Source organism: Microtus ochrogaster, chromosome 19 (assembly GCF_000317375.1).
Source record: "Microtus ochrogaster isolate Prairie Vole_2 chromosome 19, MicOch1.0, whole genome shotgun sequence".
Lineage (NCBI taxonomy): Eukaryota > Metazoa > Chordata > Mammalia > Rodentia > Cricetidae > Microtus > Microtus ochrogaster.
This window is the reverse complement of record NC_022021.1, coordinates 43,624,894-43,642,266: the sequence shown is the minus strand read 5'-3', so window position 1 is coordinate 43,642,266 and position 17,373 is coordinate 43,624,894. Positions and strand designations below refer to the sequence as shown.

The following is a 17,373-nucleotide window of genomic DNA, read 5'->3' as shown; positions in this document are numbered from 1 at the left end:
TTAGATGGCCCTAAAGATCTTTTAGGTACTAATATACAGCAATAAGAATCAAAAAAATTATATGGATAACCTCCGGGAATAAAATTAAATAATGAATATTTATGACTTGTAAGAAATTACTGAACTCATTATATTTTGTTGCTGTTCACCGTGAAAGTTTTGAGCCTTATTTCTCATTTTATTATTTATAAAAGCATATTAATAACAAATTATCCAGTAGGCAATAAGAACTCGGCTCCTAAAACTGAAAAACAAAACTCAGGTAGACAGACTCACTGATCTTTGCAAATGCATTTTCTAAATATGTCTCAATATTCAGGGATGTCCAAGTCAGGGCAGCCAGGCCAGGCTGGAGGGCTTCATCCACTCTGGCCAAGTGTGGGACCATCAATTGCTCAATGGCAGGAGGCATTTTCGACTTCACTCGCTGGTATTCAGACAGCATCATCTGCAACGGTATGGGGTTAAATAGCCAGTTTATAGGTCACTTTTCATATGTATTAGTATTTTTATCTAAAACGATAACTTTTATGTTTGGTCAGACTATTGGGATCTAATGTCCTGACAGGAAGAATGTCACAAACAAGACAGATGACTCACAAGCACCCTCGCTACAGCCGCCAAATCCTAACCCACAAAGTTACAATTGAGAATGAAGGACTTGAGGACCATTTCGTAGCCTCTACCCAGCCCCAAACAAAGAAAATATGGTGGCCTTTGCCTCCCTAGGCTCACTCATTCCATTTTTGATGGGGACAAGCTGCTGCGGCTGCTTTGGGAATCTCTTCTAGACCATACTCACCATCACAGTTGTGTGAATCGTGAGAGCTTTGCTAGACAGAACTATCAGCTACCTCTTGATGCAAGACCCAAGGGGCAGAGGGAGAGTAAAGAATCAGTGCTGCTTTCAAATGACTTTAAATATCACCTCCTGGCTATGTCAGATGAGCACACTGAAGACGGGGTAGGTTAGACATTAACTTAGGTGGGATAAATGCATTCTTTACTTATGTGCTCCCAACCTCACCACCTGACCACAAGTCAGGAGTAACTGCATAAATAATACAAGGACAAGATTTTTACCTGTCTTTTTTTTTTTCCAATGTGTTCGAAACCTTAGCTAGAACACGAGGCAGGATCTCTTACCATTTTTTAAACTAATCAACTAGTTGTTATCAGAAAAAGAATTTGAGGGGTTGGTTTGAGTTCTCCATTAAAAATCACCTACAGTGGCGAGTCAAAGTAGGTCCCTATTCTGTCCATACGCTATTGTTTTCAAACACACCTGCTAGTTCATACTGCTGCTCTTCCTTGCCCAAGTCATCAATGTGCTTCCTAAAGACAAATACTTTTAAGACAGAACTGGTACAGGAACTATTCCTATTATCATAATGTTAGATTGATACCTGTCACAAGTGTTTTTATTGCTGTGCTAGGACGGAAATGATGCCTGGGTGGGTATGATTGCAAAGCTCTCTATACATCAGTGTCACAATTAACATTCATGGTCTTATAGAACCTGTCATAAAGATATGGGATGTCCTGGTGGAGTCTGAGAAGGCAGATAAGCCCAATGTCTCCCAAATGAGCCCTGTCTTCCGATAATACTTTTCTATACTTTCCATAATGCCCTTTCATTTTCCATAAAAGTCACTTGAGAAAAGCCTACAATTTGATGATTCTATTAGCAGCTCCTTCCACATTTCCGAAAGCCTTTAGCCACTGCTTACCACTGTTTTTCTTAATGCCCATTACTTATTCTATCAGAAAAAAAAAAAATGGTTCTCAGAATTTGCCTCCAGCGGGCATTCTGCTCCTCACCTTCAATCCTTTGAGCCCAGGAGGTACTATTCATCCCTTCTACAAATGAGAAACTGAGGCTTAGAAAGTAAAGTCATTTACCTAGAGATAACGGTTTGAATCCAGATCATATTGGTTTCAGAATCTATATTCCTTACTATTAGCCCACACTAGCCTATCTCTTTACAGTTTCAAATATCTTCCAAGAAAAAGATGAATAAAGCAAACTGCCAGCTACTTTTGTGTGTCTGTAGAAACCTGGAAACTCTGTTGAATGCCCAGTACAGTGGCTCAGAAGCTGGGGAGGGGAGCTTTGGAGGGCCCCCAAGTGGGTCAATAAATCTGCTTTGACCAGCTAGCCACATTACACAGGAACTTCTCTTTCCACCTCCAATATGTAATAAATGCCAACCAGATGATAACTTCCTTGTTCAAGTCTTTGGTTGGAACAATGGTAGTTTATAAACATTATCTGCCACTCTTCTGGCTCTCGGCGATGAGACCTTGACTTAGTCACTTTGGCTGAATCACAACGTACTCTGTCCCACCTATCTCACATGGTAGGAAGAAAGATGACATTTAAATAATGGCCTTGAAAGGGCTTCACATGAATTGTACTGAGGCACAGTTCTGTAACCCCAGCTACTTGAGAGACTGAAACAAAAGGGTTGGAAAGAAGTTGAAGGCCAGCCTGGATTACCGGAATGAGTGAAGGGTGAGCCTGAGACCCAAGATGCTGTCTTAAATCACACAGTGAAGACAGTGCTGTGGATATAGCTTGGTGGGAAAGTACCTGTCAGCAAGTTTAAAACTTTATATTCAATGTGCAGCAGAGCAAAGCGAGAGAGGGGAGGGAGAAGGAAGAGTGATGGGGGGAGGGAGAAGAGAGAGTGGTGGGGAGGGAGGGAGAAAGATAGGCTTACATCATAAGGCACTATGTAAGGGCATGGGCATAGTGTCATTATATGATGTTAATAGCTAACATTTCTTTTGAGATAGGGTCTCATGTATACTAGGCTAAACTTGCTTTCTAATCAAGAATGACCTTGAACTTCTGATCCTCATACTCTGCTTCCCAAGTGCTAGGATTGCGGTATACACCAGCAAGGCTGGTTTACTATGACATTCTAGTAACAGTTTCTATGTGGCCCAGAACCAAGGCCCCGTCTTTGAGCTTTTCTTTTTACTTTTCCAGGAAGTGAATTTGTGAGTCATGATCCTTGAATTTTTTTCTTTACTTTTGGCTTCCTTGTTATTTGGTTTCATCCCACCTCAAAGTCCAAGTCTGTTTTGTGGGTTGTAATCTTCTACTAGACCCACTAATATTGGATCAACCTTATGTCTAAGTCAACGGCCCTCACTCAGTTCTGTCTCCAGCCCTCCCTAAAAGCTCTCATGAAGGACAATGTCATTAATATCAACTGCAGTCTCCCAGCTCCAATAAGCATGTCTCCAACTTTGAGTGCTCTATTGAGCCCTGACTTCTATATCTAACTGCACTGGTACCATGGAAACATGGATGTCTAAAAGCCATGTGAGACTTAAGACAAGAACTACAGATTCTACTGGGCCCCACAAAATAAACCATTTCAAGTCTTTATCTCCTCCATAAATGAGACTTACAGTCAAGGCCCCCGCATGGGGGGGGGGGAGAATAGAATACAAGCTACCTGGCCATCCATAATAGCCCCCATTTCAATTATTCTTGAGTTCCCTCTTAACCTCTACTTGTCTGACAAACTCTGTGGCCATTCTAGCTCAAGTTACTAACCTCATTTACCATTCTGGATCAATGCAACAAATTATTGGCTTCTTGCTAACACTCTTATCCCAATTAAAGTGCAAAATTTCTGCCTAGAAAGCAAGCAGCAAGGATTATGTGTCTGTAATAATAGAGACTTGCCTTACTTTCCAGCCCAAAAATCTTCCAGTGACTTCCTGAAACACTTAGAGGTAAACCAACTTTATCATAAGATCTAGAATTCAGAACTTAAGAACCCACATAAACAGGACAGCCTCAAGAGACAGAATCCCTAGAGCATGCTGACCAGTGATACTAGTCATATTGATGAGATCTGGGTTTGACTCATAGACCCAGAGTCAGTGAATAAGGTGTTAGGGTGATAAAGATGATTGTGGGCATCAACCTTGGGTCTCCATGTGCAATTGCATACATAGGTGCATGCATGCACACCAAAACAAGTGTTTAAAAAAAGAGAAAATCGTTTGTGTATGTTAGAAACATCCAGAAATGGGGAAATAAAAGTACTATACCTTCACATCACTGAAGTTCCTTTTGTACACATCCCGCTTCTGGAAGAGGGCAGCTGCTAATGGTGACACTGGCAGACCCATCTGGGACATGCATTCTGTTTCTCTAAATAAGATTAATATCTGAGGATCAAAGTTCACGAACAATTCCCCTGTGCCTGGAGCCTTCACCAGTAAAGAAGCCTCAAGACCCATGTGGATTTCTTCGATCTGTGGGAGGAGGTCAATATTTTTACTGTCAGAATGCAATGTGCACACAGTATCTGGCCCAACCATTCCCGAGACTCAGTGAATACTCATTCAGTATCTCTCCTGGACTTGACCTTGCAGAATCCCAGCAATAGGATCACTCACTCTACCCCTAAATTCCCTCTCAGAAACCAGCTTTCAGGTCTTGGTGGTGATATTGCACAGTCAACCAAGTGCATTTTTTTTCTTTCTTGAGACTTTACATGTGACAGTAGCCTAGGAGATTTTGGAAGACACATTTAGCTCCCTGATGTCCTTATGCCTGATCAGTTATATGTACTAATAAAGGTTACACAAACCCAACTAAACTCAGTTTTTATTTATCTAGAAACTAAGTGGATACAGCTATACAACCATTGCTTCTCATTGCTTCTTACTGATCTACAAAGAAACACAAGTGTTGGTTGGATATAGCTTGATTAAATGCTGGTACAACCAACTAAAACCTAAGACTTCTTTTGACAGACTTACCTGTATTTGCTGATACATTCAGGATATCTCTCTCTCTCTCTCTCTCTCTCTCTCTCTCTCTCTCTCTCTCTCTCTCTCTCTTTCTGTGTGTGTATGTTTGTGTGTTGCTGACATGCTAAGCAAATGCTCTACCACTAAGCTACACCCCCAAGCAGTATCTTACTAAATTTTTAAAAGCATAAAGAGAAAAACCCTACTGACAGAGTAGTGAAATGCTATGTGTTCTCATTTATGATGTTGTAAGTTAAATCATGAGCTGCTATTACCTAACTTACTGGGTTTTTTCAATATTAATAATTATTTTCTTCCATGGTTATGTTATACACTTTGATTTCTTATATTCAACCAAACTGATTTATAAAATGTCCCTGTCAAATGCTAGGAGAGGGTTCCCTCTGTCTGGACACTAGAGACCACTTAAGGAGCACCCATTCGGGAATTCACCTGATGAAGCCACGCCCTGTGGTAGAGGACCTCAAACTCCAAGAGGACCTTGCCTAGCCTGTTGTAATTGCGTATCACTGGCTTGGCCTCCTCGGTCCTCAGCACCAAGGGTTGCTGCTGGAAGAGCTGCATTGGCTGCTCCAGCCTATGGAACAGCTGCCGGGCCCACAAGATCTTCCCAGCAATGGGAGGCTGGTTCCGAGCCAAAGGGGGATCATATTTCTGTTTCATATACAGCTTAGAAATCAAGTCGATCTCAGTCCCAAAATTCTGAAAAATTACTTGGTATTTTTCCTCAATACCAAGGTTAGGTATATTCAATCTGATTGGGGAAAAAAAAAGTACAAAGTTTTGAATTAATGAAAAAAAAGTATGTACTAATCTTATTTTTAACATCCATTTTAAGACATGCCAACTGAAAGCTATGAAGTAGCTGTGCAGTGTATTTAAAGAACCAAAATAGCGCCAATCCTTACAAGGCAAAATTGCTAACCTGGGAAGAATTATCTCGAATTATTCAGACATTAGGCGGTATTACTACAGGCAGCTACAGGCTACTTCAAAGCTAAGAGTATTCTCTATTGACAGAAATGAAGCAAATCCTTAATCCTTCCAGGAATTAATCCTGTTAAGCCTCTGAAAAACTTAAAACCTGTGACCTTGTGACTCAGACTGTCGAGAGGCTTTTCTTCCCATTAGAATGCGAAGTGATAATAAGAGTTATAATTACAATAAAAGATAAGCTATAAAAAGAAGCTAAACTGTGCCCACATTATCCCAAGTTTAGAAGATGGGACTTGGGAAGCTATTTCGAATCTTTACCTTTCAAATTTCTTCAACGTGCTTAGAGCTCGCCTGGTGCTCTGAGTCTTTTCAAATGTGCCGTCCATGAACTTCTGCAGCTCATTCTAAAAACAGAACAAAACTCCGTCATGAACAACAAATTAGCGCTGAGATATTCTTTCGAGACGAGGTCATTCTATGAGACCAGGCTGAACTGAAATCGACAGCCCTCCTGCCTGTGTCTCTTAGGGACTGAGACTAACAATGTACGCCACTGTATTGAGAAATAGTGAGGATTTTCTATTTAGCAGTAGAAGAAAAGAGACCCACATTCCTTACACTGTTTCTAATGGGTGGGAAATGTAACAGAAAATTTAGTAAGCTCAAAGGGAAATGAAATGTCCAGAAGCCAGAAATGGAGACCTCACTGTCCAAAGAAACGCAGACAGTTTTTACTATTGAGCAATTTTGCACCTAAAAGGATTGCATGAAAAATAAACATATTTGTTACTCATCCAAGAGTCAGTTAAGATTCTTATTTAAATGTAAGGTTAGTTAAATAAAACACAAAGAAACTATTGTATCACTTTTTATTGTTAAAAGCGTTTTCCTTGCCTGGTGGAACCGCTGCTTCAAACCACCCACCTGTGCTGCTTCAATACGCGGCTTCTCTCGCTATTGTTAGTGCCAGCATGGACCCAAGTCAGGACAGAATCAGAGGCTTCCACCTCCTCAACAGCAGAGTTATGATCCCAACCATCCCTGGACCTCTGAAACCCCACATTCTTTCCCTATAAACCCCCTAATCCTTGTCCCTGAGATCCATCCGCTCCATCCACTCCACCCAGAGTATGGGGAATGTGGATATTTTTACCCCAGTTTTAAGGAGATGAGGGTTGAATTTAAGAGAATGGATTAGTTTCAAAGACAGACTGAAATTGGATTGGTTAAGGGAATGAGAAGGAGAACAGAATGGAGAAGTCAAATGTGGACTACCCAGTCATCCAAATTCAGAATTGGACCGTTTTTGTCTATATGATTATGTCATAGAAGATGATGTGGACATATGCTGAACTTGAAATGTGTGTGTGTATATGTACATGTGTATATACACACACATATATTGGAGCAACAGTAAATGGACTCAACAGGTTGTATATATAGATATGCATACACATAAACATGCACACATATACATATATATAACAAAAGAAGTTAATAATTTGAGAGGGGAGGAAAGGGATGAGATTATGTAAAGATGGTACTTATGTATGAAATTCTTTTTCTAAAAAACTCTTTATTCATTTTAACATAGAAGAAAAGCAAAGGGAGATCAAGAGTTAGCGCATGTAACTAATGCTTTAACCCCCGACTCCAGAAAGTCTGCAGTTACATTCTCAGCTCTGTGAGAAGTCTCCTACCTCTGCTCCTGCTCACTCCCACCTCACTTGCTGGGAAATCACTGCCACAAGTCATGGCCTCCTCTCTGAGGCGCTATCAACCCCACACAAACACAGACAGTGTGATTTCCTGCCCGGTGCACACCCTGGCCTTTGAGGTACAGGAATGATCAAGTTCCATGCATGTTTTGTAAACTGTCCCCTCCCCCATAAGTTTCTGTAGGTCTTTTGTAGCTTTGAATTCTCATTTCAAACACAGTATCAGAATACTGTTGATTTATAACTGATTATTTCCCCTCCTCCTCCATCACCATTATTGATGTCACAGCCATCCCCCCCCTTCCCCTTTGATGCTGTAACATCCTTCTTTTCTAACTTAAAACACGTTCACTCTGTCTCAGAGTGGTGAGGTCAAACCTACTTCAAGGGAGTGTTTATTTCTTCTTCCACAATCTGCAGGACAGAAGCCCAATCCACCACTGCAAACGGAAGTGGCCGCTTCTTTAGAATAACTCTCCATCTTCTTATTAAGCAATTGAGACAAGAAATGACCCCTGCGTCCAGATGCTCACCGTCCCTCACCAGCTACAGAGGAACTACTGTGACAAGTGAAGAGACTCTCTTGAGAGGGACACAGATGGGAGCTTGACTGAAGGACGTGGGCCATGGAGGGCATGACAAGAGTCAACTACAGTCTACCAGTTTCCAACAAGAAGAAGCGGGATCCACTGTCCTTATATCTGAATTAGCCCCCAAATAGGTCATTGTTTAAGTTCTAATGAGACCTGTGCCTTCCCATCAAAGGAAACACACCATATGACTTGAGAATTCAGATATTGAGCACTAGAGCCAAATTGTCAGGGTTTGGCTTCAACCTTGCCACTTGTTCTTTGTGTGACTTGAACGGGCCACTTACAGCCATTCTGCGCCCCCCTCAGAAGGATGAGAGCAACAAGAGCAGTGACTTGCTAGGATTGTGATGATTACTAAGTTAATCTACAAACATAAAATACAGCATCCAGCACTTTCTGATAGCTCCCTCTTCCTTGAATTCACGTCACCCAAAACTCCACTTGAACTCCTCACACCACTTCCTCTCCATGTACGAATTTAGTTCAGACCCTCACTGGGAAGGGGTAGCTGAATGGCCATTTTACTTTTACGTCAGGAGGAAGTAAGTGTGTGTGTGTGTGTGTGTGTGTGTGTGTGTGTGTGTGTGTGTGTGTACATAGTCGTGTGTGTTTGTGTGTGTACATAGTCATGTGTGTGTTTGTGTGTGTACATAGTCATGTGTGTTTGTGTTTGCACATAGTCATGTGTGTGTTCGTGTGTGTACTTAGTCATTGTGTGTTTGTGTGTGTGTACATAGTCATGTGTGTGTTCGTGTGTGTACATAGTCATGTGGGGGGGCATATGGATGCATATGCATGTGTGTGTACAGGTGTGTTGTGTGTACAATGCATGCACAGATGTGCTTTTCAATTCAAACATCGGAGGATGACTTTTAGTGTCATTCTTCAGTAACTGTCTACCCTTTTCAGGGACAAAAATCTCTCATTGGCTTAAAACTCACCAAGAGATGCTCCTGTCTCCATTCCCCACCACTAGGCTTACAAGCCTATGCCACTATACCTAGATTTTTTTAACATAGGTTCTGGTTCAAACTGAGGTCCTCATGTTTGCAAGAAAAGCACTTCATGGACTGTGCTGTCTCTCAAGCCTGACTGCGTTCCTATAAGGAAAGATGGACACCTACATCTCCTATGGATGAACGAACTCTGCATATTTATACGTCAGACAGCTACTAAGTTGTCTCCTACCTTGGCCTCCCTGACTCCCATTTCTTAAAAACAAAGATCCTCCCTGATTGCCCACCTATCCTTTGTTTATCACATGACCCCAGAGCTGCTAAGCTCCAAGCTGTGCACCACTATCCCTATAGTTATCCTTTCCCCGGGAAAACTGAAACTGGGCTGCTTCTGTTGTGTGTTCTCAGGTGCTGATGGAGGCTGTGCTGCCCAGGGCTGAACGTCAGGATGGCTGGTCTGTGATGAGTAAAGATGATGGAAAAGAAATTTCACAACTGAGAGCAAGAGGGACCCAGCACCACGATTTCTAAGGCCTGCTACAGCCCTGCCTTTAGAATCCACCAGGCACAGCCGGCAGCCTGTTAGGTTACTACCCCTGAACATAATCATCAATACGCCGTAGTAACAAAGGGAGACCAATGTCACATCTTAATGAAGCTACAGAGCATTTCAACAGAAGATGAAAGTTAACTTTCTAAAAACTACCACGGAAGACGCACAGAAGTCTATGATTACGAGTCATTAGCCGAGCTGTATTTATGACCCTTTAATCCAGGGAAAGGAGCGCTCCGTCATTCATCTGAAATCAGAAAATGCAGGCTGCGATTGCTGCCAGCCACCCTGTGATGAAGGTAGCTCTGCCTGCAGAATGGGGAATGATGATCAGAGCATCACCAAGGACAAAGAAAACAAAATCGTGTGGCTGTCACCAGGAATTTTACCACGCAACCTACATGAAGGTCATTAGTCCGCTTGCAAAACTCTTCATAATCCTGGTCAAAATCCATTTTCCGCTGATCTAAGAAATTATATTCCTTCTTCTTTATGGCAGCAACAATATCCTGAAATAGATGGAAGACATGAGGCAGAGTTTCATTATCCTTCCAGTCCTCGTGACTTGTAGCCTTTAAATGCAGAACTTTATAAAAATGGTTCCTGAGAAGATGTCTGTTTAAAGGGAACCTGATTTTCTACGTCTCTCATTGATTTGGTGCTATTTGTTTTGAACACAGTAAAACGTCACCATCCTTCATCCAAAGGAGTCGCCAGGAAAGATTGTCTCATGGATTTAAAGATAATTTGGACAAATACAATTAAATAATTCACATGTGAATATAAGCAGGTGATTTATATCTTAATTTTATATATTAGTTTTATATATTAATTACATCTGAAATAAGCTAAAACAAAGCCCAGAGTAGAATTTAATGAAATGTTATTTTTGTTGAAAGGCTTAAATAATAGTTAGAAAAGACTTTAAAAAAATAAAAACCAGATAAGAAGAAAATGGGGGTGCTGCAATACCCACAGAAGAGATGTCATCTCCTAAATCAGGTACTTTAAATGAGACATCAAACACAGTCTACCACTTTCAAATGCTCTGGGATTAATTTCTTTTTGCTCTCCTGTAGAACTACAATCCGTGACTAGGAAAGTATAAATTAGGGATTCATCTCCTTGAAAACACTATTATCAGAAGTTCTGTTTGCTCGGAATGATGAGCAGTCACGCTTTGTGATCATTTGTAGCCAGGTGCTAAGCCGTCCTCAAACTCAGAGCCCCACATTATTGACAAAGGCATACAATTTTTATGAGGACTACTGGGCCTTTTCCCACAACCTTCTCTTCAAAGTCATTTCCACTTAGGCGTCACTCAGATCTCTTAACATACAAACAAATGCACCAGCTACTTAACTTCTAGAGTCAGGTCTGCTAGTGAGAACAACACCCTCTCCCTGTTGTCTCCATGCAGACAGGAGTATTCACCCGTGGAAACTGGGAGCGTGCATGCAGTGTGTGACATGTTTAAGATGAATGTGGAGAAGCTGCATTAATTAACTCTTTCAACATATGTTCCTTTTTTAATTCAGTTTTGGAGAATTTCATATAGCATACTGCTATTTACATCTCCACACTGCCCTCTCCCCCTTCCAACTCCTGCCAAGTTCCTTCCCACTCTCCTCAAATTCATGATCTTTTCTTCTGAAATTATTATTGTTACATATCTGTGTGTGTGTCACGTACACCTGCTCAGGTCGTGTGTGTGTGTGTGTGTGTGTGTGTGTGTGTGTGTGTGTGGTATGAGTGTGTCACACACCTGCTCAGCCCACTTCGTGTTGTTCATGTGTACCTATATTTAGGGCTGACCCCCTGGAACTGGACAACCTATCAGGGTCTCGTCGCTGGGGAAGACTGATTTTCTCTCTCGGCAACCATTGACTGACTGTAGCTCTTCATCTAAAATGGGGCCTTGAAAGATTTCCTTCAGCCACACTGGCATTGTCAACTGCCACAGCCATTATGTAGGTCTTGTTTAGGCGACCACATTGTTGAGACGACATAGCTTCCATGTCCTGGTCATGTCTAAAAACACCGTCTGGCAGTATCTGGCCCTTTGGCTCTTACAGTCTTCTATGTCCTTTTCCCCTGACTTTAGGTGTAGGACTGTGTTTGGATGTACCAACTGGGGTTGGGAACTCCATGATCTCTTATTCTATAGCTTATATACATATGTATGTTTGATAGACATACATGTGAATGCAGATTAGTGCTTGTCACAGCCTGCCGGCAGCAGTCAAACAGCCACCTTTACGAATCTGTTAGCTCTTTCTCCTATGTGTTCTGAGGATCAAACTCAGCCTCTCAGGCTTGCACAGCAGACACTTCTGCACGCTAAACCATGACACTGGCTCTAGTTCTTTATCTATCTTTAACATGTACGCAAATTAAATGTATTCAGATAGTTAAATGTCACTCAAATCAAATAGTGTCTGACATATAGAATGTTCTTCATAAACTATGTCTGCATGAATCAAGAAATAATAAAAGAGAATAAGAAAATCTAAATAAAGGGGCGTGAGGAAGAAGTGGATACAGGCAGTGAACATGAGTTATGAAAGAAGATACAAGGCTAAGCAGTTTTCCAGTTCTAAATATGCCAGGGATGTTTGGGTCTTGGAGGCCAATAAATGCACAGAATATATTCAATACTGAATGCGTAAAATCTAATGTGAAGCTCCACAGCTTCCATCCCAAATTCCAATTCTAATTATATTTAAGTTCATTAAGTTGTATGACTTTGGGTCTCACTAATTTCGGTGTGTACTGATTTTATTTACTTGCGAGTTTTTTTATAATAAATCAATTTTATAATAAATTGATTTTTAAAAGGGAAAATTGTATTTTAAGAGTTAATAATGAAAATGCTTTTTCTTAAAGATGAGTAACTCGAAACCACTGGTACATTACCCTTACAACCACACACCTGAAGAGAATGTACTAGTCTCACTATGCAATTCTCAAATAAATACAATTTCTCTATTATTAAAGAACCCAAACATATTTTATGCTATATACAGATGATTTGTCTAAATATCACTGTTGTGTATGTAACTTCAGTTATGGGCACTCACAGAGAACAGAATTTAAACGTATAATACCTGGTATTTAGTGACCAAGTCTTCCAACCCCTCTATTTTGGAATCTTGCAGAACTGAGTATGTCTTGATGGTTGTAAAGATGTCCATTATCTTGGCCAGACGGCGATGGAAAGTTTCAAATTTTCCAAAAATATACATCTCGCTAAAGTCAAATTGTTTTTCCTTCGGATTTTGCTTCAGCTTTTGTTTTGTCTCGTGAAAGCAGGACTGATAGCCCTGGCGGCCCAAAGCAAAGAGCGTAAGGAAGGTATGGCCCAGGACAGAACACCTACTTAACATCTACACAACCGGGGTTCACCCCTAATAAGTAAGGAACAGGGTCGGGGGGGGGGGGGGGTGGGAGCAGGAAGGAGTTCATCTGATTTCTCAACTGAAGGTGACAGCAGAATTGGTCTGAAAATCCCCATCTTTTCATGCTTGTATTCCTATGCATTTAGCCATCCGTCTGAACCATTATCTGTTCTGATCGTCTACTCCAACAAACCATTATTCCTAGTGCAACTCAAACCTGTGTATTCTCCTCCATGGCCCCACTATTTCAGTAACAGAATCGCTTTATGTCTATCTCCCCATTGGTCTATAGGGTACGTGAAGAAAACTGATCATAGTCACCAGGGTATCTCAGAACTTTAGGGGAATAAATGGGTATGCATTCGCAGAAGGTTTACTAATGCTCAATTTTCTTAACAATGAAGTTATTTTTAAAAATAAAACAATTGCTTTTCTGTTTAGCTACCAAAAAAATATCATTGACAAATGATTTAACTTGGTCTCAGAAAAGCAACATAAAACACAAGATGTAGGAGCACACTACCAACCTCAACTAGCCATTACCTGCTTGAGTTGAATTGCAGACAATATCTTTTGTGTAACAATGTCCTGAGGCTGGCTCCAGATGGTGGCAGTCCCATTGTTGGTGATGTGGGCTTTACAGGCAGATATCATCTGATTTGTCACCTGGAATTTTTCCAATAAAATAATGTTAGGTGCATAAAACTCTAAGGAACTATAAACCTGCATCAAATCCTTGCGTCTTCTTCCTCTCGGAATGCACCGTCTGTGACCTTCCTCTTCGACTTTGCTTTTCCCTCACAACTCTGGCCTCTAATACAGCCAGAATCAGCATGGTGACTCAAAGCTGTCTGGAACTCCAGGTCCAGGGGATCTGATCTACTCTTCCAGCATATGCAGGCACCAAGCATGCACACAGTACACAAGCATACATGCAAGCTAAAAACCCATACACATAAAATCAAAATGAATAAATCTTGGAAGTGAGGGTGTGGCAAAGCAATATTAGTCGTGTGTTGCTGCCCGTTGATTTTAAAACTATGTTTGTGTTGGGAGCTAAGAGTCAGTATACAATTCCTTCTCCTCTTGTACTACCTGAAAATGTCTGTAATAAGATGTTTCTGGTCATTAGTAGTTTCACAAGAACATACAAATAATACCCATAAAATACCAATAACACAAATGGACTTTTGTGTCTCATTTACCAAGAAAATATTCCCTCTAACTTAAAATGCCTACAAGTTAGAATGTGGTCTTACAGTATAAACATTATTGTGGTTTGGGGCAGATTTGTTTTAACTACTTTATGGAATTCCAAAATATTGCATCTTATTACCATGGTTACTATTGTATTAACACAACCAAATAAGTGTGCCATCAAACAAATGTAGGCCTGCCGTATGAAAGATAAAGACAGGATAGCACGTTTTCCTTATATTCTTGTTGGGTGGGGCTTAAGGGGCATTGGGCTTCTGTTTTATTTTTGGTTTGGTTTGTGCAGCTTTTGTTAGTTTGATCAATTGGTTGGTTTTTTCAACACGATCTCACTCTGTTGCCCAGGCTGTCTTAGAACTAACTCTCCAGTTCAAATAGCCACAGAAATCCTCTCACCTCTGAAATGCTAGGATTACAGCCATGAGCCGCCATAACTGGCTTAATAGCATTCTTCTTGATTAAAATTGGCACAGTAGGAAATAATGACAGGCTAGAAATCATATAGGTAAATTCTGAAAAGAATCTTAGTTCTTAATATATAAAACAATAGAATGATTATTTTAGCAAATACAAAACAATGGTTTGTTTGCTAAAGTTGTAAATAAAACAAACAATGGTTTGTTTACCTGTCACATGAATTTAGTTCTACATCCATTGTCAAACTAAGCCCTCCTAAATATAAAGTGCACAGATAATAGATCAGGCCAAACTAAAAGATTTTAACTATCCAAAATTTGGCCATTGGCAGCTAGGTGACCACAAACTCTCTGCTGCGCACTCACCTTTACAAACAGAGATGTGATCTTCTCAGAGGTGTTATAGTAGTGAGAGATGCTGTAGATCATTTTAATTGCATTTATAAGTGTAGGGATAGCATCTATCATACTTATCTGGAAGAGATTCCAGGAAATGTCAAGTTAAGCAAAAGTCTGATTGTGAGTTTGAGCATTCTATTTTCATTAAAATAAAGTTTTATTGTTAACAAAAAATCTTAAACAGTACCTGATGCTTCACACAGACATATTTTACAATAAGTTCATTTCTGTTATTTTAGTCATATTAGGTAAATCAAAATTTATTTCAATACAAAAGGCTTGCTTTCCATGACAGTGAGTTATGCTAACAGTTGGTTTTATAGTGTACACAAGCTGAAATTTCCTAAAGCTATGACTTCCCCCATAGTTCTTTGGGGTATAATCTAGAATATCAGCTTCGATATTTAATATGAAATGTAATAAAATATAGCATTTTTAAATATACAAGATAGATAGATAGATAGATAGATAGATAGATAGATAGATAGATAGATAGATAGATAGATAGATAGATGAGTTTTATAAGGTATTTATAAAACTATGTGAATATACTCCTGAGAATATGAGATTTCTAAGACCTTTCCAAGAAATCGTCATATCAGCTAAAACCCAGCACTCCATTCTGCTAGTGCAGAAAAGGTCACCAGTGGTCGTTAGGGGCAAAAACCTTAACTCACAGGGTCACTGCTGTACAGAGGGTCACAACATTTCTCCAGTGTGTACAAATATTTGACATTGTCTTTTGCTTCATTTGCTGCATCAGTGATCCTAATGTCTGTCTCCCGCCAAACCTAAGCACAACACAAAAGCAATTTTAACACAACTATTCCCAGAGGAACTTGCAAAGTAGGGGCCACTAAACATCACCTCCCATCCCTTAATCGCCTTCATTTGCTCTTTGCCTCCAGCAATTAAATATGAATCTTAGAAAGATATGGAAGAGCAAAATCTTTAACTAAATGTTCGAAGGCTTCCATTTCCAGACTTCTCTTGAATACTCAAGCACAGAGCACTACAGGGTATCACAGTTCTTTAAAGTCACAGCCTCCTGCTCTGTGGCCAGCAGTTAGCTTTGTGTCTCAAGCTCATGTTTTCCATATTCTCTCCTTTATAACCTGATTTCCCTTTTCCCCAGGGCCCTAAACTTGTGTCCATTTGGCGGTCTAACAAATATTTGTTAACTATCAACTATTTGTCATGACATTAAAATAGAAAGATACCTAAAAATTAAAGAGGATATAACACACTGAATTTGTTGTATCCCAATCTTAATGGTAGCATTTCTAAACTGTATTGTATCACAAAGTGTGACATTCCTCTAAAACACAAAATGTAAGAAAAGTCAAGTGACTTGCTGCTAATTATTTATTAATATGACAAAAGCGACGCCACGTCAATCTCAGGAGAAGCTTGAGACTGTGGCCTCTACGTTGGGTGCCCTCTTACACAGTTCCTAGCTCTCTTGAAAGGAAGCCTGGTACCCCATCAGCTGCCTGGGGAGCGGTGTTTGTGGTAAGAACTGAAGGATGCCTCTAGCCAACAAAGAGCAGCCATGTCCTGAGCAAACACAGAAGCAGGCCTTTCCCGTGTGAACCTAGTCAATAGTCCAGTCCAGATGCAACTTCAAAGGAACCTTGAGTCAGAGGCACCTACTTAAGCTACACCCCAGTTCCTGGCTTTGGGTAAAAATACTGATTTTTAGCTAGTGAGTTTGGGATTATTTGTTTTGCAGTATACAACTAATATTTGTGGGCTTAAGTTTTCATTATTGCTACACCTATATTGTCTGAATTTATTACATGCTGCATGCACATGTACATGTTCCAGTCATATGGTCACATTATATCTTAGTTATTTGCAATGCTCACTAATAATACATATACATTCAAGTATAACAGCCAACAAATGTCTTTAGCTTGAAGAACAATTCACAGTATCCAAAATTACATGGCTAATATTATCCAGTCTTAAAAGATTTTCATTCAGATAAAACGACGCCTAATTGCTCTGTGGAGTTGGGGATGGAGAATTCTCTTATGCCCTTATTCTAAGTCACAGCAAAATGGCTAAGAACCTTCAGCAGCTTGGACTTGGCCGCAGCGAGCACTGCCAGCACAGCCTTCACCTCCGGGCTTTTCAATTGGTCTAAAAGGTAATTAAATTTGGAGAGCCTTTTCTTCCAGTGCTCCAGCTCTGCTCGGGGCCCAACATCATCTGCTTCCTTCCGCAGCTGGTTGTTCTCAGCAAGGATCTGTAGATGCAGAAGAACAAGCAATCGCGTGAGATTTGAGGTATGAAAACCATGCATGAGCCAAAGGAGAAGGAAAAGGAAGAGAAAGAGGAGAAGGAGGAGGAAAAGAAGGAGGAGGAGGAGGAGGAGGAGGAG

General features: G+C 40.5%; 1 protein-coding gene across 1 annotated transcript in view; it reads right to left on the bottom strand.

Annotated features, from left to right (window-relative positions):
• The window catches only part of Dnah5 (dynein axonemal heavy chain 5), a 257,325-nt gene that overhangs the window by 176,648 nt on the left and 63,304 nt on the right, over positions 1 to 17,373 (bottom strand). The window contains exons 7-16 of the mRNA XM_005356665.3: positions 17,062 to 17,238; positions 15,665 to 15,778; positions 14,955 to 15,062; positions 13,501 to 13,623; positions 12,667 to 12,882; positions 9,961 to 10,068; positions 6,058 to 6,143; positions 5,236 to 5,557; positions 4,075 to 4,281; positions 277 to 448 (exon numbers count right to left, since the gene is read on the bottom strand). Of these exons, the coding sequence (XP_005356722.2) occupies positions 277 to 448; positions 4,075 to 4,281; positions 5,236 to 5,557; positions 6,058 to 6,143; positions 9,961 to 10,068; positions 12,667 to 12,882; positions 13,501 to 13,623; positions 14,955 to 15,062; positions 15,665 to 15,778; positions 17,062 to 17,238 (1,633 nt within the window). The remainder of the gene's footprint in view (positions 1 to 276; positions 449 to 4,074; positions 4,282 to 5,235; positions 5,558 to 6,057; positions 6,144 to 9,960; positions 10,069 to 12,666; positions 12,883 to 13,500; positions 13,624 to 14,954; positions 15,063 to 15,664; positions 15,779 to 17,061; positions 17,239 to 17,373) is intronic.